This window comes from Hyla sarda, chromosome 2 (assembly GCF_029499605.1).
Source record: "Hyla sarda isolate aHylSar1 chromosome 2, aHylSar1.hap1, whole genome shotgun sequence".
In the NCBI taxonomy this organism is placed as follows: domain Eukaryota; kingdom Metazoa; phylum Chordata; class Amphibia; order Anura; family Hylidae; genus Hyla; species Hyla sarda.
In genome coordinates, this window is record NC_079190.1 from 124241805 (window position 1) to 124265149 (window position 23345).

Below are 23345 nucleotides of genomic sequence, written 5' to 3' on the forward strand. Positions count from 1 at the left end.
TACCGGAATATCGGTATAAATTATGGGCTATCGGCCTGAAAGGTCACAGATTATCGTTATCTGCCCTAAAAAATCTATATCAGTCGATCCCTAGTCCTGGGGGGGGCTATCAGAAGTTGTCCCCTGCTGGTAACAGGGGCACTTCTGCCAGTTAACCCGCGCAATGCCACGCATTGCCGGGTTAACTGAATGCCGTCTATAGACGGCGGAATGCGCGAAGGACCTGCGCAATTCGCCGTCTATAGACGGCGGAATGCGCGAAGGACCTGCGCAATTCGCCGTCTATAGACGGAATTCTGCGGGAAGGGGTTAAAGGTTGAATTGTGGAAGGTAGAAATTATTCTCACGCCTACTGGTAGGTGGTGTAGCTTTGCGCCTAAAAATTTACTTTTGCGCACAAAATAGCGACTTTTGACAAATCGCAAATGATAAATACGTGACCACTGCATGGTCAAAAAGAAAAAGTTCTACGGGTAGGCAAAAAGAGTAAAACTGTCTATATCAAAAGGCGCATAAAAGTCTCAAAATATGCTGCTTGCGCCTGTACATATACAAAAAAATTGCTCTAAAAGCAATGATAAATCTCCCCCATAGACACTAGCCCTTGACTATGTTTAGGCCACTAAAGTAAATGGGGGCATTGCTACTACACCTCAGTATATGTTGATAGCATATACCCTAAGTGTAAGGTTAAATTATGATGTAAATATTTAGGACCATATATAGAAGCCAGAGAAGGAAAGAACAGAGGTAACTACTGCCCCCTACCCCCACTTCTACAAATATTCCCACATACGGTGACCATATAATGGTAGATATTAGCTGCACACCGGCTCTGCAGACCATATAAGCGATTTCATACAGTTACATCAGGTGACTCGCAAGTGACGGTTACTTTCCTTTTTCTTCTTCACCCAGAATGTCATGACAATTAATTCCAGACACAACTTGTCTCCACAGAACCTGCTAGACAAACATTTTAGGCTCTTTACTTTTCCAGCATCTATAGTACCAAAAACAGTAATAATGCCCCCCTGTAGAGATTACCAGCCCTCCTGTAAAGCCCCTATATGGCAGTAGGCCCTGACCGAAGTTAGTTACCATCACAGCCTGACTCCACAGTAGTGGCTGTTTTGCTCCTCATTGGCAGGCAGCGGAGGGCCCGGTGTATTCTAGCAGACGTAACTGTCTCAGCACGTCTACTCCCAGCAGCCATTGCCTTGTTAAAGTGGTAGAAGGTGGCTGCATTCCAGTGACAGCCCTGGGTGACTGTCACTCAAGAATACACACTGTAACAAATTACCTTTCTGATAACAAACTGTAACAAACCCTTCATAGAATTAAGGACACAGCCCATTATGGCCTTGAAGACACAAAGATTACTTTTTTTGCATTTAGATTTTTTCCTCCTCTCTTTCTGAGAGCTATAACTAATTTCGCCATCCACAGACCCATAGGAGACTTGTTTTTGCACGACCAATTGTACTTTGTAATGACATCACTCATTTTACTATAAAGTGTATGGTGCAACCCAAAAAATGTAATTTGTGAAGAAAATTGAATAGAAAAACGCAATTTTGCAACTTTTGGTGGGGGGGGGGGGTGTTTCATGTGGAGTGCACTGTATGGTAAAAATGTAATGCCATCTTTATTCTATGGGTCAGTATGATTAAAAGATTAAAATGATACCCATGCCTAATGCTTTTCTATTATTGTACTGCTTTAAAAAATATATATATATATATTTATTCTGACCCCTATAACTTTTTTTTTTTTAATTTTCCCTAATACGGGGCTGTATGAGGGCTAATTTTTTCCGCCATGATCTGTAATGTTCACCAGTACCACATTTGCACATAAAAGACTTTTTGATCACTGTTATATTCAATGTATTCTGGGTTGTGATGTGGACATTGGCATTATTTTACATTTACACCGTTCACCATATGGGATCATAAACATTATATTTTAATAGTTCGGATATTTTCATATGCAGTAATACCAAATATGCAGGGTTTTTAATTTCTTTTTATTTAATAAATAGAAAAAGGGAATGATTTAAATCTTTATTAGGAGAGGGGCTTATGTGTGTTTTAACCCCTTAATGATCAGGGGCGTATATTTACGTCCGTGGCTGGCTCCTGTAATGTGAAGCACGCTCTGCTTCTGAGCGTGCTTCGTATCTGCTGGGTCCCGGTTGCTTCTAAACTAAAGAAAAACCTATATAAATTGGGTATCCTTGTAACTGTATGGACCTACAGAATAAATATATGGTGTAATGTTTACCGAAAAGTGCACTGTGTAGAATCAGAAGTCCCCAAAAGTTACAAAATGTTTTTTTTTTCCAATTTTGCCCCACAAATATTTTTTGTGTGAAATGATTGATGTCATTACAAAGTATAATTGGTGGCGCAAAAGATAAGCCCTCATATGAGTCTGTAGGTGCAAAATGTAAAACGTTATGGTTTTTAGAAGGTGATAAAAAAAAAAAACGAAAGTGGAAAAACCCTGCCTCCTTAAGGGATTTAAAAAACAAACAAAAAAAAAACATTATTAGTTTACTTTTACTTTTTTAGGTCCCCTATAGGGAATTTTTACATGCAATCTTCAGATTGCTTACACTGAGTAATGCTGCCCTTTTCCATAGCATTACTCAATGTTATTGGTGATCTGCTAGTAGAACCTGGCTTAGCAGGCTCTATCAGCAGATTGGAGCTGGGACCTACAAGTAGGGGACCAAACTGATTGGACCCCACCATACATGTTGCGGCGTAACAAATCTATTTAGGGGACAGTGATTGCGGCACTTAAGGGGTTAATGTAATCACCTTACTACTGGGGTGACACACTAACAAACCTCCTCCTCATGTAATCACCTTACTACTGGGGTGACACACTGTAGCAAACCTCCTCCTCATGTAATCTCCTTACTACTGGGGTGACACAATGTAACAAACCTCCTCCTCCTGTAATCTCCTTACTACTGGGGTGACACACTGTAACAAACCTCCTCCTCATGTAATCACCTTACTACTGGGGTGACACAATGTAACAAACCTCCTCCTCATGTAATCTCCTTACTACTGGGGTGACACACTAACAAACCTCCTCCTCATGTAATCTCCTTACTACTGTGGTGACACAATGTAACAAACCTCCTCCTCATGTAATCTCCTTACTACTGGGGTGACACACTGTAACAAACCTCCTCCTCATGTAATCACCTTACTACTGGGGTGACACAATGTAACAAACCTCCTCCTCATGTAATCTCCTTACTACTGGGGTGACACACTAACAAACCTCCTCCTCATGTAATCTCCTTACTACTGGGGTGACACACTGTAACAAACCTCCTCCTCATGTAATCTCCTTACTACTGGGGTGACACACTAACAAACCTCCTCCTCATGTAATCACCTTACTACTGGGGTGACACAATGTAACAAACCTCCTCCTCATGTAATCTTCTTACTACTGGGGTGACACAATGTAACAAACCTCCTCCTCATGTAATCTTCTTACTACTGGGGTGACACAATGTAACAAACCTCCTCCTCATGTAATCACCTTACTACTGGGGTGACACACTGTAACAAACCTCCTCATGTAATCTCCTTACTGCTGGGGTGACACAATGTAACAAACCTCCTCATGTTATTACCCTACTACTGTGGTGAAACACTGTAACAAATCTCCTTCCACGTAATTACCTTACTGGATTGACATGTGACCTCTCCTCCATCTTAGCCCCGCCTCCTCCACAGCATCACACAGGTCCTTCAGCCACGATCTCTTCTTTCCTCCACAGCTAAGCTCCGCCCCCAACATGTGATGGTGACATCATCACAGGTCCTACATCTCCAGCATCTAGCAGTCCGGACCAGGGGAGGAGACGGAGGGAGGGTAAGAATAATTCAGAGGTCGGTCATGTATGATTTATGTAACAGGGACGGCGTTCCTCCTCTGGAAAAAGCAAAGGAACGCCGTTACTGTGCGTTCCTGCAGGACTCGACCCCTGCTTGATACCCAAATACAGTAAATTTTGGAAAATTTGCTAGAAACCACAGAACTTTCTCCAATATGTGCATTTATTCTTCGCTGTCCCTAACACATAACCTCACACATCCTTCAGCTGATAATCAGATTTTTGGGCTCTTTTCTTTTTTTTATTTTATTTTATTTTTTACATATTTTAAATGAGACATATTAATGTTTTTTTTCTTTTCTTATAAATATATATAAATTTTGGATGTACTTCTCTTTTCAGGTGACATTTGTCAACAGTTTACTGCTGAGGTGTTTGACATGTACAGGAATTATGCCCAGTACAAGTCTTGGTCATTTGAAATTCTGAATTACACACCAAATGATTCTGGTAATGTTTTTTTTTTTTTTTTGCATTATTTTGTTTGACTACTAATATATCTTGCGAGGGAGGGAACTAGGCTAAAGCTGGCCATAGATTTCAGATAGCAGTCAGCCAAATTTTCTACGGCCGACTGCTGTCTCTACCGATTCATGTACATATATTCCATGTATTCTGAATATGGAGCGGTGTAAGAGCCACTGGCAGCTTATCCCCCCTGAGAACAAAAAGAGTGAGCATGTCGAAATTCAACATGTCTGACCCTTCTCTCCACTGACATTTGCAATTCAGGAGGACACTATGCACTTTTTCTAACGTGTATGGACAATTTAAATGGCTCTCCATCTAAAAAAAAATGTTTATTAAAATGTTTTTTTTTAACATACTTACATGGGAAATTACATGACTTTACTGATGTTACGCTGTGTTTCCCCTTCACTGTTATCAACACACTGCACATTACTACTGGGTAATTAGAATCTGTTCACAGCACCATTAAATGGGCACTGTGAGATGCAAAAACTTTTTATATGTTGTACATTTTGGCACACCTTTTTAATGCACTTCATAAGAAAATTTTATTTCCTTTTTAAAGAAATCATAGCTTATAAAATCATGGCTTTGTCCAAGCTGAAGCACAGGCATAGACAAAGTCCAGTAAGTTAGGGTGGGCTAGCACTCCTCTGTCTGATAGGACAGGAGAGAGCACAGAGGAGTGCTATCAGACAGAAGAGAGCACTGAGGAGTGCTATCAGACAGGAGAGAGCACAGAGGAGTGCTATCAGACAGGAGAGAGCATAGAGGAGTGCTATCAGACAGGAGAGAGCACTGAGGAGTGCTATCAGACAGGAGAGAGCACAGAGGAGTGCTATCAGACAGGAGAGAGCACAGATGAGTCCTATCAGACAGGAGAGAGCACAGAGGAGTCCTATCAGACAGGAGAGAGCACAGAGGAGTGCTATCAGACAGGAGGGAGCACAGAGGAGTGCTATCAGACAGGAGAGAGCACAGATGAGTCCTATCAGACAGGAGAGAGCACAGAGGAGTCCTATCAGACAGGAGAGAGCACAGAGGAGTGCTATCAGACAGGAGGGAGCACAGAGGAGTGCTATCAGACAGGAGGGAGCACAGAGGAGTGCTATCAGACAGGAGAGAGCACAGAGTAGTGCTATCAGACAGGAGAGAGCACAGAGGAGTGCTGACAGACAGGAGAGAGCACAGAGGAGTACTATCAGACAGGAGAGAGCACAGAGGAGTACTAGCTTACCCTCACTTACTGGACTTTGTCCATGCCTGTGCTTCAGCTTGGATAAAGCCATGATTTCTATAAAAAGGAAATACATCTTTTTAATATACTTCATAAGAAAATGTTCTGTTTTGCCAAGATGTGCAACATAGAAAACATTTTGAATATGACAGTGACGATTTAATTATGTTGGTTCTATATAAGTGACCTAAATTTAACAGTGGACCTGGTAGTAACTGATAATTTCCCTTTTACTGATGCTTTATATTTAGGGGTTGTTTGTTCCAACAAATTATGTGTGCTCTGGTTGACATAAAACTGTAAAAATATTATACTTATCTGCCCTGATTCTCGGCCAGTGTACACTTTTTTTTTCTTTCTCTCCCTATGTCAGCCTGAACCATTTATTTAAAGCAACTAATTTAAATAAATGGGTTGTCTACTAAATGTACAGTAATCCTGGGTATTCCAAAATTAACCCATGGCATTCTGACTGATAGAAGGCGGTGCTAAATGGTGAAGCTTTCCTTTTGTTATAGGGCATTTGAAGTAAGGGCTGTGTAAAGCTGGTCATATATAAGTATGTATTTTCTTTGTCTCCCCCTCCCTTTAAGTTTTCCACTATAAAGAAGTAAATGTAAGAGAATTGTCAATCAGGACAAATATCCGTAGATTTTGAGGAGCCTTAGTCTAAATTAAGTATATTATGTAAAAGTTAATAATATATATATATATATATATATATATATATATATATATATATATATATATATATATATATATATATTATGCTCTAACTATGTCACCAGGTGGGAAGGAATAAACTACTGACATACCCATCTGTACTAGTGGTACTCTGTATTCTTTTACTACTTATGTTACATTGTGTAACTTCTAATGATTGTAAATGACTTTTTAATAAAGCATAACCTTCATATTGCAGGAGGTTTACACCATGCAGCTGCACGCGTTATAGGTGATGGTGCGTACAGGCGCTTGAAATATGAAGGAGGAATTCATAGGGTTCAGAGGATTCCTGAGGTGGGCTTGTCCTCTAGGATGCAGAGGATTCACACAGGGACCATGACTGTCATTGTACTTCCACAGCCTGATGAGGTAATGTAAGTAACTTAATCATTCTTTAACTTTTATAAATATGCATTTAAAATATTTTAAATTATTACCTGTGTTCCCTTGACAGGTTGATGTTAAAATTGACCCAAAAGATTTAAGAATTGATACATTTAAAGCAAAAGGGGCTGGTGGACAACATGTCAATACAACAGACAGTGCAGTGAGGATTGTACATATTCCTACAGGTATAGTATTAGGTTCACCTTAGAGATCCACAGGTTAACAGTCGAAGGGGGGTTGCTTGTAGAATCATTTGCAGAGCCACGAATGATTTAAAATGGTCCTTGCAAAGTCTTCAGGGGCACAAATATTGTGAGATCTAGGTGTCAGTAACAGCCAGACTCTTCATGAAGATGTCCAAGGCAGTTTTACTGTTCCTACCGTTTAGATGGGGACACAGTACTCAAAGAATGCTTTGTATACAGCTCATCGGGCAGCCAAAAGGCATCCTGCTTTCCATCCCGGTGATCACGTAATTGACAGGTGTTGGATTGCTGCCGGAGCTTAGCAGACCCAACTCTGCAGAAAGTGTCATGGCTGCCAGCCAGGCACCTACCCCTGTGATGGTACAGCCCTCTATGATTGGCAGCCATCTTGCAGCCAGTCACTTCAGCCTTTTATTGCAGAGAGGGACAGACAGCGCTGTATGTTGCACAGAAAAGCATTTTTCCAGCAGCGATTCACCTCGCAGTCACATCAGCGTTCTATTGCACAGAGAGAGGGACAGAGAGCAGTGTGTGTTGCAAGAAAAAGCATTTTTACAGCAGTAATTCACCTCCTAGTCACATCAGCGATCTATTACAGAGAGGGACAGAGCAGTGTGTTGCACAAAAAAGCTTTTTTACAGCAGCGATTCACCTCAAGCCCAAATCCAGCCTAGAAGCACTGATAGGGAAGGGAGTGAGATTGAGAGAGAGAGAGTGCAATTTTGGGTGTAGTACACAGCGACTGTGTGCTGCAGCACTGGTGTGTACTGCTGGTGTTGTACACAAATACTGTTTTAGGCGTACTGGAGCCTCATAAGTGCATACCACATACGTACATCTCAGTGGTGTATGATTTTGTTCCTGTTAAAGTTTTAAGGGCCTAGATACTGTGAAAGGCCAGCCAAAAGTACACACCTGCTGGTGTTGTACACAAATACTGTTTTAAGCGTAGTGGAGCGCATTGTCCTCCCCTCACATACGCACTAAGTATGTCAGGCAGAGAAGTGCCAGTACATGCACAGAGGAGTAGCAGAGGCCTAAATTCATCAGGCTGAGGTCGTAGCAGACTAGGGGGGAGTGGCAGCAGGAGTCGCAGTGAGAGGCCTGAGCTCCCAGTATCAGCTTGCAGTCGTGTCTCGACCAGCAACCGATCTGCCGTCATCGATTGGTTAACACGGTCATCCACCTCATCACAAGTGACATCTGACACCCCCAGTCAACAGTCGGTGGGTTCCTCATACACATGCCTCAGTTGGCATGGCCCGGGAGCAGTCCCTGTCCTTCCATTGCCTCTGTCCTATGCTGTTACCTCCCCCACAGAAGTATCTTATGTTGTGGGTTCAGCTCCACTATTTAGTGAGGACGATCTAATAGCTACTGCCCAGGCAAGAAGTAGAGGAGTCATCCGCCGCTTCCTCCGCTAGGCGTGCAAGTAGTGATGAGGAGAGAGGCGTGGGAGGTGGTGTTGCGAGCATTCAGGCTCCTGAAGCAGAGACTGTTCAAGAAACAGAGGAGGACATCAGTGACGTGCAGACACAACTCGATGATGATGAAGCCGATTGCACTTGGGAGCCGGGTGCAGAAGGGGCTTCATCATCATCAGGAGAAGAGGATTGCCCGTAAGGCAGCAGCTGAGCGAGCAAGGTGGTAGCATGGTTGGTATTCAGCATGGTGGCAGAAGTGGAAGGTCTGGAGCCAAATGTGCCCGGGGTAGACTACCTGCTTCGCGGCAGCCTACCTTCCCGTGAGGTAGTGGCAGTCAATCAGTGTGGACTGTTGGTGGGAAAATCAGGTACTCTGTGGTGTGGCAGTTTTTCATCAAGCATCCGGAGGATGTTAACCTGGCCACATGCAAGATGTGTCGGCAGAAGGTGAAGCTTGGCCAGGGTCCCAATGTTGGCACCACGGCCCTGTGTCAACATATGCAGTGTCACCATAAAGCGGCCTGGGAGAACTGTGGCTCCGATGTGGTGGTCCAGCCTGCGGCATCACACAGTGGCACGCTGCTCCTTGTTTCAGCCAGCCAAGGCTCCACCACCTTAGTGATGTGTCATACCCATCTTCTGTCACTCCAGATGTTCTTACTCCTCCTACTTCGAGTCAGTCATTCCACCATCAATCCAACGGCGAAGCCATGTCCAAGAGACAACAGAATGTGCCCGCTCATCCAACAGGGCAGAAGCTGAATGTGCTCCTATCCAAGTTGCTGGTGCTGCAGTCCCTCCCTTTTCAAGTGGTGGACTCTGCACCTTTCAGAGAACTTGTGCCGAGCCGAGGTGGAAAGTCCTAAGCCGTCATTTCTTTGCGAAAAAGGCAGTAACAGCCTGGCACAATTTTGTGGAACAGAAGGTGGGCCAGTCATTAAGCCTGTCGGTGTGTACCAAAGTGCACGGCAGCCCCAACGTGTGGAGCTGTAACTACGATCAGGGACAATACATGTCCTTTACAGCTCACTGGGTGAATGTGGTTCCTGCACAGCCACAACAGCAACTTGGACAGGTCACGCCGCTTCCGCCTCAATGCTCTCAGGCCCTTGGTAATGTGACAATGTGCGACTCCGCCTCCTCATCCTCCACCGTGTCCTCATCCTCCACCGTGTACTCAGCCTCCACTGCACAGACAAGTCTCGGTGCCCCTCCAGCATACCATGTGTGCAGGGCACTGTGGTGTCACACTGTTCTTCACATGGTTTGCCCTGGCGAACGGAGTCACACAGGGGAGGAAATGCTAAAAGTCATCAAGAATTCCAATCATGGTTCATGTTCATTGTGGTTGTCAAGCTTTTCCTGACAATGGGAAGGAAACTTTTCATGCATTTCAGCCACTCGTACACTGCAAAGCACACCCTCCTTGAGCTGCAGGATCAGAACGGCATCCCCCTACATAGTCTGATTTGCGACATTTCCACATGTCTGAATTCCACCCTCCATATGTTGAACCGACTATACAAACAAAGAAAGAAAAGCAATCACCGATTTTTTGATGATCCAAGCGGATAGGGGGACTCCCCTGTGTACTTGTCCACCAGTGGCAGCTCATATGTGACACCTGCCGTTTGCTCAGGCCCTTTGAGGAAGCCACATTATTAGTCAGTTGCCGGGATTACAGGATGAACGACATCATTCCACTGCTTTATCTTCTACAACATGTGTTGGAAACTATGACTGGTCAGGGCACTGGAGACATGGCGCCTACATCTCACAGCCACATGAGCCCTGTAGGGGCTGAACTGGAGGGGGAGGGGCACAGTGGAGCACAGTTTAGGTTTTGCAAGATGGGCGGTTTTTCTAGTCATCTGACAGGAGAGGAGGAGCAGGAGCATCCAGAGGAGTTAGAGGGTTATGAGGAAGGCGAGACACAGGACCCAGACACACTGTGGCAGTATGCAGTGGAGATGGAGGCAGGGAGACCCTCCAAGTCACTTGCACAAACGGCACGATGCATGCTCGCTTGCGTAGTGACTGACGAATAGTGACCATTCGGCAGCGGGATGACTTCTGGCTATCCACCTTATTGAACCCTCGCTACCGGCACAAACTGGGGGCCATTTTTACACCCACTGAGAGGGAGGACAAACTGACCTACTAAAGAGACATCTTGATTTGTGGCCACAACTAGCAGAGTTTCCTGGAAAAGCTGTCCTGCCCGGCCAGAAGTGTGCCATCAGAGTGGGTGTTTAGTTTGGCGGGGGCCATAGTAACCCCAAGGAGAACTCATCTGTCCATGAAAAATGTGGAGAGACTGACCTTTGTGAAGATGAATCAGGCATGGATCAGCCAGGATTTCTACCCACCAACGCCTGATGCATCAGAGTAGATTGACCATGGTGCCACACCAACACTTCGCAAATATGGATAGTGCTAAACATATTTAAAGTGCTGCTCCCCAGTTACAGACATTCCTTGGCATCAGACCACAAGTAAGTATTGAGGATATGCATTAGCTAAAACTTAACTTTTGTTTGATTAAAAAATGTTTTAATATATTTTATCCTAACAAAAGGAAAGGTGTGCATAAAAATACCATGTGCCACCTACACCACCAAGTATTGATGTGATGCAAAGACCTCTAAAAGGTGGAAGGGAACAACATATGGTCCATTATAACCGGTGGGGGTAAAAACTTCCCCTGTAAGGCCCTACTGTCGCAGTAAGTTTTTACCCCCCCCCCACCTGCTACAATGGACAATATGTTGTTCCCTTCCACCTTTTGGAGGCAAGTGTTACTCGTCTTAAAAAGGGCAGCCCCACACAGGAACCAATCCCTATTTCCACCTAAAAACCCTGGGAAATAACAGTGTTTGTAGGGGGAAATAGGGAGAGGTTCCTGTGTGGGGCCACCCTTTTTAGGGCAAGTAACACTTGCCTAGAAGAGAATTAATAATGCGAGAGTAGGGCCTTACAGGGAAAGATTTTACCCCCACTGGTTACAATAGACCATACGTTGTTTCCTTCCACCTTTTAGAGGTCTTTGCATCACATCAATACTTGGTGTTGTAGGTGGCACATGGTGTTTTTGCACACCTTTCCTTTTGTTTGATTAAAAAATAATAATAATTGGGTCCATATTTATTATTCTTAGCATATTATTAAAAGTTAAGTTTCACGTAATGCATATCCTCAATACTTCATTGAGCACACTAATACTTTTACAAAAGAGACCATTTTCTTCTGCCTACCTGCCTCAGCTACTATTCTGATCCTTCCCACCCGCCTGATGCCACACATCTGATGCCAAGTTCTCCTTTTTTCACCCACCTTTGTCACCGGGTACTGGTATTGACACCCACTGCACCAACTCTGTCACCGGGTCACTTTCAGGACTCCTGATGCTGCTGCCACCTCCAGGCTGTCTCATTCTGCCACCATATTTTTTCCTCATTCTGATGCCAGCTCCAGGCTGTCTCATTCTGCCACTATATGGTCTCCTCATGCTGAAGCCAGCTCTAGGCTGTCTCATACTGCCACCATATGTTCTCCTCATGCTGCCGCCACCTCCACGTTGTGTCATTCAGCCACTTTATGTCCTCCTCATGCTGCCACAATCTCCAGGCTGTGCCATTCAGCCACTATATGCTGTCGCCAACTCCAGGCTGTGTCATTGAGCCACTATGTGGTCTCCTCATGCTGCCGCCACCTCCACGCTGTGTCATTCAGCCACTATATGGTCTCCTCATGCTGATGCGATAGGTAAATGGAAGGAATCTTGGCACACACAATCTTGGATGCAAATCACCTGAAGTGTTTATTCATCATAAGCATACATAGTGATATGGCAATTCACAGAACGCATTTCGGCCACCTCATGGCCATCATCAACTGAACGCCAAGGTGACGGGTGCCGACTCTCACTACTACTATCTCCTCATGCTGATGCCAGCTCCATGCTCTGTCATTGTGCCGCTCTGCGACAGTGATTCTAATAGCGACGCCACTGATCTGCATGTCCTACTGAATAACAGTATTATTTCAGTAACCCAGCACACACCCTATGTGTGTTACAGCAAGGCAAAGTATTGAGGCTCTCTGTAGCCCGGTAATAGCCGTTTTTAATAGTGATTTGCCGCAAATAAATTCGGATCAAACCAAATTTTTTTTTTTTCGGGAAAATTTGGCATATTGTCCGAATCGAATTTTTCCAAAATTCGCTCATCTCTAATAAATAAATAAATATAAATATATATATATATATATATATATATATATATATATATATATATATATATATATATATCTACAGTCATGGCAGTAAAGTTTTCAAGAAAATGAAGCATTTTTCACAGAAAAGGATTGCAGTAACACATGTTTTGCTATAAACATGTTTATTCCTTTTGTGTGTATTGGAACTAAACCAAAAAAGGAGGATAAAAAGCAAATTGGACAAATTTGTGGACAGATGAGACCAAGATAGAGTTTTTTTAATAAAGCCCATACTGTTTACCGAAAATGGAGGTTCAGTGATGTTTTGGGATTGTTTTGCTGCCTCTGGCACTGGGTGCCTTGAATGTGTGCAAGGCATCATGAAATCTGAGGATTACCAACGCTACAGTGTCCATTTAAGGACATCGTCAGTCGTCAGACGTAACGCCGTCCTCCGTCAGGTGAAACTGCATCCCACCTCCTCCTTCGGGCCAATCTCCGTCAGACGTCAGATGTAACTCCGTCCTCCGTCAGGTGAAACGGCATCCCACCTCCTCCCTCGGGCCAATCTCTGTCAGGCGCCAGCCGCAACTCCCTCCTCCCTCCTTTGTCATCCTAAAGTCTCTCACCGAAACTCCATCGTCCCTCAGCCGAAAAATTTCTCTGCTGTGTAGCAGAGCCGAGTCAGTGTTGGCTCTCTGCTATACGGGTTCTGCTGTACACGCTATTCAATGTTGGCTCTGCTATACAGACTCTGCAGCACATGTCTGAAGTGTCCGTAGTGCACATGTGCAAGTTGTATAGCACAGTTTCGACTCTGCTATACAATGCTGTGCAGCGTCGGCTCTGCTATGCAGCAGGAAGTTGCGTCTGGGGGAGAATCGTCTGAGGCATGATGGCGTTTTGGACGACTGAGTTTCGGATGATCGAGGACGGAGTTGTGGCTGAAGGAGGACGGCAATTCGTGTGAGGGAGGAGGATCGACACCATTTCACATGATGAAGGACGGAGTTGCGGCTTACGACTGACTGCGATTGGTCCGAGGGAGGAGGCGAGACGCCGTTTCACCTGACTGAGGACAGTTATGTCTGACGACTGACGATGTCCTAAAATGGACACCGTACAATGGATTTTGGGTTGCACTGTCCAACCCAGTGTCAGAAAGCTGGGTTTGCGTCCGAGATCTTGGGTCTTCTAGTAGGACAATGACCCCAAATACACGTCAAAAAGCACCCAGAAATGGATGGCAACAAAGCACTGGAGAGTTCTGAAGTGACCAGCAATGAGTCCAGATCTAAATCCCATTGAACACCTGTGTAGAGATCTTAAAGGAGAACTCCGAAATATAAAAATTGTCGCCCATAGTTACGGCAGTAAAAAAATAAAGATGTACATACCTTCCTCCGCTCCCCCGGGGCCTCCGGTAACCGGCTCCGGTCTCCGCCGTGATCCTCTTCCTGGTTGACGGTGGTCGGAGAGTCTTACTGCGCTCAGCCAATCACCAGCCGCAGTGAAGTCCCGACTCGGCCGGCGATAGGCTGAGCGGCAGTGTGACGTTTTCGGCCCCGGCAGCAGGTGCCGGTGTAGTGAAGAATTTTGTGCCCTGAAGCGTTTTCATACTGCCGCTCAGCCTATCACCGGCCGAGTCTGACTTCACTGCGGCTGGTGATTGGCTGAGCGCAGTATGATTCATCCGACCACTGGCAACCAGGAAGTGGATCGCGGCGGAGACCGGAGCCGGTTACCAGAGGCCATGGGGGAGCGGAGGAAGGTATGTACATCTTTATTTTTTACTGCCGGCACTATGGGCAACAATTTTTATATTCCGGAGTTCTCCTTTAAAATTGCTGTTGGGAAAAGGTGCCCTTACAATAAGAGAGACCTGGAGCAGTTTGGAAAGGAAGAGTGGTCCAACATTCCGGCTGAGAAGTGTAAGAAACGTATTGATGGTTATAGGAAGCGACTGATTTCAGTTATTTTTTCCAAAGAGTGTGCAACCAAATATTAGGTTATGGGTGCCAATCATTTTGTCCGGCCCATTTTTGGAGTTTGGTATGACATTATGTCCAATTTGCTTTTTTTTTTTCCCTCCCTTTTTTGGGTTAGTTCCAATATACAAAGGGAATAAACATGTGTATAACAAAACGTGCTACTGCAATTCTTTTCTGTAAGAAATACTTCATTTCAGGGGTGCCAACATTTACGGCCATGACTGTATATCTATATATTTTAACTCAATTGCCGGCATTTATCATTGTAGGTGTAAGTGAAGCATTTTTTGTCACCTTATTTTTGTGTGCTGGTAATGTGTAGGAGCACCAAATTTATTAAATGGTCACAGATCATTTGATAAATTTTGTGCAGGTAAACATTTTCTGAAATTTCTGGGCTGATGTAGTTTGAGACTTTTCAGTGGCTTTGTGCCTTTTTTGTGCCACAGCCACAACTCCATCCTCGCTTTTCATAAAACCCTTCCATATCATGTGTATTGCCAAAATCTGTGGATTGCAACTCAAAATCAGCAGAAATGTGTAAACCAAAAGGCTCAAATAAACCCTGCTTGCGCCTTTTTTGGCTAAATGTCGGCGTGTGTGTGTGTGTGTGTGTGTGTATGTTCCAGCATCATGTCCGAACGGCTAAAGATATTAACATAAAACTTGGCACACATGTTACTTATATGTCAACAACAAACATAGGATAGGTAATACCTACCCCCATTTGCGAGAGTCAGGGTTTTTATTTAAAGTCCCCATACAAGTCTATGGGAAGTATGTTACTTCATAAGATTGGGGTCGAGATATGAGAACAAAATATGAGGACAGGATATAAGGTCGGGATGAGGAGGGGATTTGGGGTTGGGCTATGAGGAGGGCATTTGGGGTCGGGATATGAGGAGGGGATATCAGGATTTATGGATGGGATATGATGACAAAAGCTTCCTCCTTTGTTGCTTTTCCTCCCCCACAAGGATAAGGTAGGAAAAAACGGGTATTCAGCTAATATAGATATATAGATAGTAATGTTAAATTGCTGTCTGATGATCTTTTAAGACCTTATTGGGGGCACAATATGTGAATGGTCAAAAATCATAAATGAAAACAAATAAATTAAAAGTAATAAATACATTTAAATCTGCATCTTGTAAAATATGTCTGGTCATGAAGGCCAACCTATTTAGACTCATTCAAGAAAACATTTCCATTTAGGAATATCAGTTGAATGCCAACAGGAGCGCTCTCAAATTCAAAACAGAGATAAAGCCATGAAGATGCTGAGAGCAAAACTTCATGAACAGAATGTAAAGAAGGAATTGTCCCTGAGACAAAGTTCCAGGAAATTACAGGTAGGAAGCAGCTTACAACTAAAGAGAAGTATATTACTCAAGCTTTGATTGCTGTCCCAACCGTTTCCATTTTGCACAGACACTTATTTATTTAAAGACATACTGGTGGTCGACAGAAAATTATTTTAAAATTACTTTTTCTTAGAAAGGGTTTTTGAACAAAGACTTTTTTTTAGAGCAAATTAAAACATTAATGAGGTTTTCCGGGCTTTTGCCCCTATGATGTTCCATACAATCTGCATGGCCTCAGCAGTCATGTACAAAAAGAAGTGCCTAAGAAGTACTTGTATAGAAAGTGGAACTTGCTGATAATGTGATAACAATTGTGCCCCATTCTATAAAACTTGCATATTGGGGGAGATTAATGGTATGTTTAGGCGCTGCAGATTTTGTATGCAAATTCACAACAAAATACAGTATAATGCCAATAAAGGTTTTTTCAAAACCTTTTCACATGTAGCTGAAGAAAAAAAAATCAATATGTTGCAAATTAACCATGATATTCACATTCTTAAAGGGGTATTCCAGCCAAATACATCTTATCCCCTTTCCAAAGGATAGGGCATAAGATGTCTGATCGCCGCGGGGACCCTCAGTGTTCCCCGTGCAGCACCCGCATTCTCTATGCAGGGCTGCGTCTCCAGACTCGGAAACCTCTTAGTTTCCGGGACAGGAGACGTGATCTCACGCCACGCCCCCTCGTGACGTCATGCCACACCCCCTCCATTCATGTCTATGGGAGGAGGCGTGAGAGGTTTCCGAGACTGGAGATGCAGCCCCGCATAGAATTGGGGTGCTGCACGGAGATCGCGGGGGGTCCCAGAAGCAGGCCCCCAGCAATCAGACATCTTATCCCCTATCCTTTTGGATAGGGGAAAAGATGTATTTGGCCAGAATACCCCTTTTAATGCAAAATCCAGCCACATCTAAAAATAACATTTTTAAACCCAGAACAAGAAAAAATAAAGCAGTTCCCAATACAACGAGAGTTCATCTCTCATTTTTCAGAGACAGTATGGTTGCCATGGGAAACATGCCCTGTTTTAAAGGGGTATTCCAGGAATTTTTTTATTTGACTATGCTACAGGGGCTGTAAAGTTAGTGTAGTTCATAATCTAGTGTCTGTACCTGTGTGTGACGGTTTTCTCACAATTCTTCTGTGATTTTCACCCCACTATTTATTTTCACCAGCATACAAAATGACTGTTGTCTCGGATTTTTCCCAGCTTGCAATGTGGCAGAGACCTGACTCACTAGTCAGCTGATGAAAGGGAGCCTGTCTGCTTCAATGGGTGGAGTGATCGCTTGGTGGAGAGAGATCAATCTGCAACTAATGCAACAGCTGTAGGCACCCTTATTGAAAACCACAGGTCTTTTGTTTCAATGGGTGGGGTGGCTGATGTGTGAGAGAGAGGAAAATGGCATTGTGGGATTTGTAGTAAAAAAAAAAAAACAGGCAAACAGGAAATACAAGTTCACAAAAAGCTAGTCATAGTGTTATGGTAATCTCACAACATAGCCATTTAGCCCAAAGACAAGCGCAGATCCTTCCTAAGCATGTCCATTACTGCCTGCCAGGAACGTACTAAAATCACCTTATGGTGAAAAACCCCTTTAATTTTCTGTTGCATGACTTTTGACTACTCTCCAGCAATCATTTTAACAAATAATGTTAGTGTAGTCTGTTAGAACCAATAAGATATCAGCATCTATTCTACCTGATTAAGTTTGAAAATGAAATCAGTGATGTAATTGGTTGCTTTATGCATGACGCCAAAATAAAATGTTGTCATGTTTTGTTTCGTGCAGGTTGGAACAAGAGATCAGTCTGATCGGATTCGCACTTACAACTTTACTCAGGACAGACTAACAGACCACAGGATATCGTATGAGATCCGTAACCTAAGGGTATATACTATATCCTTTTATTGCTTAAGAATTTACCTGATTATTTTATGCATTTATATAGTAAGATATATTTTGTAACAGGTGATGTAACATGCCATTTAATATACAATATCAGTATATCTAATATACAGTATAATATAAACATGCACGCACACACACTAGGGCTGCACAATTAATTGCAAGGCAATCCTGATATAAGTCTTTTGCGACTGCAGCAAAATGCTGCAATTTATTAACTCTTTAATGCAACGTAAATTTAAAGCCGATGAGAAATGGCTGCTGTCACCAACCAGGACCGCTAATGCCAGGCATTGGCAATCATGGAATTAACACTTTAGATTCTGAGATCAAAGTCAGTAGCAGTATCTAAAAGCACAAATTACAGGTGTTGGAAATGTCTGAACTATAAAAAATATACTAGAATAGCAGATTTTTGGTCACTTCATATACCTGAAGAATAATAAATAAAAGGTTATCAAGAAGGCCCATCAAAACAAAAACAGTACAGATAAAAACTTCAAAACACAGTGCAAAATTTGAGCCCTCAAACAGCCCTGTTTCTGAAAATATTTTTTAAACATACAAATTTTCTTTAAAAAAGTTTTAATTTGGGGGACTGGCAGAGGTCAAGTCCTGGAAAAAAAAAGTGTGGGAACTCACCCAAGATTTCCACTTCAATGGGTACTCCGCCCATAGACAGCTTATCCCCTATCCACTCCCACGTTCTTCCTGCTGCACCCGGCATTCGTATAGAGCGTTGGATGCAGCGCCGGAGGCTCGTGATGTCACGGCAACAGCCCCTAAATGCAAGTCTATATGACAGGGCATGACAGCCGTCACGCCCACTCCCATAAACTTGCATTGAGAGGGCATGGCCGTGGCATCACAAGCTTCTGCCCCCCTTCGCCATGGCAGGGAGCAGGGAGGTCATTCGGCAGGGATGTCTGGGGTGCCGCAGCCAAGATTGCTGGGGTCCCCAGCGACGGGACCCCCGGGATAAGATGTCTAGGGGCAGAGTACCCCTTTAAGGGCTGGTCCTGCAGGACTCCTGCTAATGGGAACTGCGTTCCTGCTGTGGAAAAAGTGCAGGAACTCAGTTCCCATGAGTTCCTGCAGGACAGTAGCCCTGGGGACTGGACTTCAAATGGGGTTGGGACATGAAATGAAGGCGTATGGTCAGGAAATAGTACTATGTAGTGTGTTAATTGGGTTTGTAGGTGCTGTGTTCATGTGTTATCTGTGTGTATATAAGTGTGCGTGTGTAAAAGTAAGTGAGTGAGATTTGACAGACAATGCAGTATATTTACAGCATAGTGATGGTGCAAGAGTTTGGCACACACCTTGAGCAGTAAGGGTTTGCTGTTACATACAGTTTACACCTTGCTATTATGGCTGTGGTAAGAGCTAGCTCCAATCCTGGTTGTTTAACCCCCTTAATGCTGCATTGTGATGTACTGGTGAAATGCTATGGCAGTAGGAGCCTAACAAAGCCTTCTAGGTTTATGTATGAAAGCATATTAGGGTATAATAGGCTGCCTGTCAGAATAAAACTGACAGGCACAAGATATTGCAGTGTAGTATAAGAGCAATCATATCAGATCTTAAAGTTCTGTAACAAGACTAAGAAAAAGGAAAAGAAAGTTGAGTCCCTTTTGTATGTCCACCATACATGTGCACTCTGGGAGCATTGAGCAGGATGAGGTGCCGAGTCATTGCCACCATTGCCTCTTGAAAAAGCCGCGGAGGCGGCGAAACATGTAGAGGCGGCAATAGTGTTTTGCTTTTAAGCGATACCAGTGTGTTACCTTTCACATGATTAGCCACTGCAGGGCTACTTCTCTGGAGAAATGGTGGATACTATTCTTTTTATTCTGACACTATAAGCACTAGGTACACCTGGTATCAGTTTTAACATTTTTTAGTTTTGGGACTTTTTACTTGAATCGAATAAAAGTTAATTTTTAGGGGTAAGCAATAGGGTTTTTTTTTACCCCGGGCTTTGGCCCTGGGGTTTAGTGTCTTTTTGCGCCAGTTGATGGGCACACCCTATTTTGCACTAAAATAGCATTAACTCAATATAGGGTTGATTTATCAGACTTGATGGCAAAAATGGTAATACCAGATACATAGAAGTAAAGATCATGCAATATTCCTAAGATGCTGCAAATATATAAATTCTGGCAAGTCTCCAAGTATATGACAATAATGACTTGCATGACATGAACCCAATATATAAGAAAAGATGTATGGGAGAGAAAAATATGCAGCGGAAAAAAAGAAGCAAAAGAAACGAGCATGCAGGCCAACAGCAAACTGACACTGGATCGGAAAGAAGCAGCCAAAGTAAAGTAACTGCCTTACACCAAAAAAGGCTCCGGAAAATAGATAGGCAATGAAACAAAGCTACACAACCCACTAGCTGTGCACATGCCCCTACAATGTTTCACGTTCGCTACGCCAGGGAGTTGTTCTTGTGCATGACAAACGAACTATTTATATGACCACAGATCAATCAGATATAAAGAAATTAATAAATAAGAAACTGATGAATAAAATGGCAAGAATGGTGCAAAATATGCCAAATGTATAAAAATGGCGGCATATGGTTTGATTCGTTTGGCAAAACTGCAAAGCATGTTTGATACACTCATCTTTATACCACCTCATGGCTGTGATACATGTAGGCTATTATTTTTTTCATTAAAATGTGGATATGTTTAATATATTTTAAGAGTATCTTAGATATGCTCCTTTATCTAAACTGATGAAGCATGCCAAATGTTTATATAATGTATTATGTATTATCATCTGTCCAGTGGAATGTAGTAGTTATGCTCATACATCATGTTCATTCTGTTTGTTATTATAGGAATTCTTAAGTGGAGAGGAACTATTGGATGAGCTAATTGATAAAATACAGGCTGCAGCTGATACAGAGGCTTTACTTGAGGTCATAAAAAGACATTCTTCACGGGGGACGAATGTTTGACTCCTGTTTAGTAAGAACAAAAAGACCAGAATGCACAAAATCACCTTTTGTTGCTTTAGTAAATGTGGATCTGCATTTATTTGATTCATGTATATGGTGCAGTGTACTATTAAAATTGTTTTTTTATTTTATTTTAATATCACATCTTCTCATATTTGCATAGCTTTCTCTCCCCAAGCAATATCTTACATTTAATACTTGGATAGTTCCTATCTAACAATAATCCTGCTAAGCAGAAAAGCCCCAAATTGTTACTGTGGACCTGTATGTGGCTATACACATAGGATGGCTGTTTTATCCACCACCTTGGGACTCCAGATAGCATCTAAATGTTTTTCAAATGGTGAAAAGAATTTACAGTCATCATTTGTGACTAGCCCCACCAGTTTTTCATGGCTGTATGTTTTAGGAAAAAAGTACATTTTCCCCACTGAGGATAGATGTGCCACCCACCTTTTGGTGTACAGTCCTGGGCAAAAGTTTTGAGACACAAAGTTTGCAGCTTGAGTGTTTTTACATTTCTTACTTGTCCAAATTCTGACTGACCTCCCATTCTTGCCTAATCAGTGCATGGTGCTTATCACAATTTCTGTGTGTAAAGTCTGCGCTTGGCAGCTGCCAGTGTGTGGTGTTGTCCAGCTATTTACTTTGGCGGAGATGATTGCTCAGTTCACCCTCCCCACTGCAGGCTCCCACTTCCTTTTCTGTGCTGTAGGAGGTGGCAATAGTTTTTGGTGTGCACCATAGGGGCTGTAGGCATGCATGTACTGTCTCTTTAAGGGTTTGTGCATGTCCCTTATTTCAGTCCTCCTCTAATCCCTGCCAGGCTCTGCTCTGTTCCCTGATGCCTGAGCAACATTTGTAGGCCTCTCACCAGACAAGCCAGAACACCCTGCTCTGTACTGACAAGTGGCAACACCCCGAAACAGTGTTGTCTGCAGAGGGGTCCTCTTCTCTCCTGGCTTGCCATTAAATCCCAATCAGCCATGCTGCCCTAGTGAGTATGGCCTGGACTCTAGACCATGACTTTATTCTGAGCTAGCTAACACCCCCTGGCTGCTTTTGCACTACTCAGCAATACTTAAAACACCAACTCTGCTGCTCTGCTACATCAAACTCAGACTGTTTGCTGGGCTATTACCATCTATAGCATCAGCATACTAGGGATCGACCGATATCGTTTTTTTAGGGCCGATACCGAAAATCTGTGGAGGTTAGGGCCGATAGCCGATAACTTATACCGATATTCCGGTATAAGTTATCGGCTATTTATCCCCCCGCGACACCGCTGCAGATCATTGATTTAAAGCGGGCACTTTAAATCAGTGCACTGCAGTGGCTTTTGCGGTGCCATAGGCCGCCACCCGCTTCTCTCCCCCTGCCTGTCCGGGGGTCCTGAGACCTATCCCCGCCACCACTCCCCCCACCGCCGCACCGCGACCGCCCCCCCCCCCCCCCCCCCCCGACCCGCCGAACCACGACTGACCCACCCCGCACCGCCCCTATTGCCTCCCCCATCCCCACATCTGGCTCCGGTGGCGTCCTCCTGAACTGTCACTGTGCGCACTGATGGTGACGTCACGTCGCGCACGTCAAGTCACTGGTCATTGCGCACAGCGTAACGCAGGACGCAGCAGGAGCAAGAAGTAGCGTGGGCTCCGGGAACAGGTAATTATAAAACCGGGGATGGGAGAGGCAATGGGGGCGGTGCGTGGGGGGTGCGGCGCGGTGCGGCGGGTCGGGGGGGCGGTCGCGGGGGGGGGGGGGGGGGTCCTTCGCAGTGCGGGGGGTGGGGCATTATCGGCTTATCGGCAAGGTAATTGCCGATACCGATAATGCCCAAAATCGTTATTATCGGCCGATAATATCAGCCATACCGATAATCTGTCGATCCCTACAGCATACCTCTCCTGCCTGTATTCCAGTTACTTAGCACTAGAGCGTTCTGACCTGCCTGGCCAGCTGCCACTTACCCAGGACCACTCTTCAGGTAGCAACCTGGTGTCTCCCCTGTAGTTGAAGTCCAGCTTTTGCATCCTGGAGCGGAATAAAGGTTGAAAACCAGGGGAATACTTACACTCTATGGCCCAGATTTATCAAACTGTGTGAGAGAAAAAGTGGAGTGATTTTCCCACAGCAACCAATCACAGCTCAGCTTTCACTTTACCAAAGCCCGTTAGCTGAGCTGTGATTGGTTGCTTTGGAAAAATCACTCCACTTTTTCTCTCACACAGTTTGATAAATAAGGGCCTATATTATAAATGTTGCTATCACACTCATATTGCAATGGTGTGAAGTGCTTGTGCTCCTACAGTTTATACACTATCTGTGGATTTTTAAATTAAAGTAAAAGTTCTGTTACAGATCGTATCTAACTCATACTGCAAAGTATTCCTATGTAATTCAGCTTCTGTCTTGCGATGTTTCTTCTTGTTGAGTCTTACAAACAGAAGGCCGAGAAAAGCAAAGTGAAGCTGTATCTAAAAGGATACACAGGAGAATATGCAGATA

General features: G+C 43.8%; 1 protein-coding gene across 2 annotated transcripts in view; it reads left to right on the forward strand.

Annotated features, from left to right (window-relative positions):
- Window positions 1-21068, forward strand: part of MTRF1 (mitochondrial translation release factor 1) — a 40691-nt gene extending 19623 nt beyond the window's left edge. The window contains exons 5-10 of one of the 2 annotated variants that reach the window (XM_056555460.1): window positions 4271-4378; window positions 6559-6731; window positions 6817-6934; window positions 15801-15937; window positions 17747-17845; window positions 20715-21068. In XM_056555460.1, the coding sequence (XP_056411435.1) occupies window positions 4271-4378; window positions 6559-6731; window positions 6817-6934; window positions 15801-15937; window positions 17747-17845; window positions 20715-20834 (755 nt within the window). In that variant the 3' untranslated portion in view covers window positions 20835-21068. The remainder of the gene's footprint in view (window positions 1-4270; window positions 4379-6558; window positions 6732-6816; window positions 6935-15800; window positions 15938-17746; window positions 17846-20714) is intronic. The other variant, XM_056555461.1, reaches the window with a different exon arrangement.
- Window positions 21069-23345: the final 2277 nt, after the last annotated feature.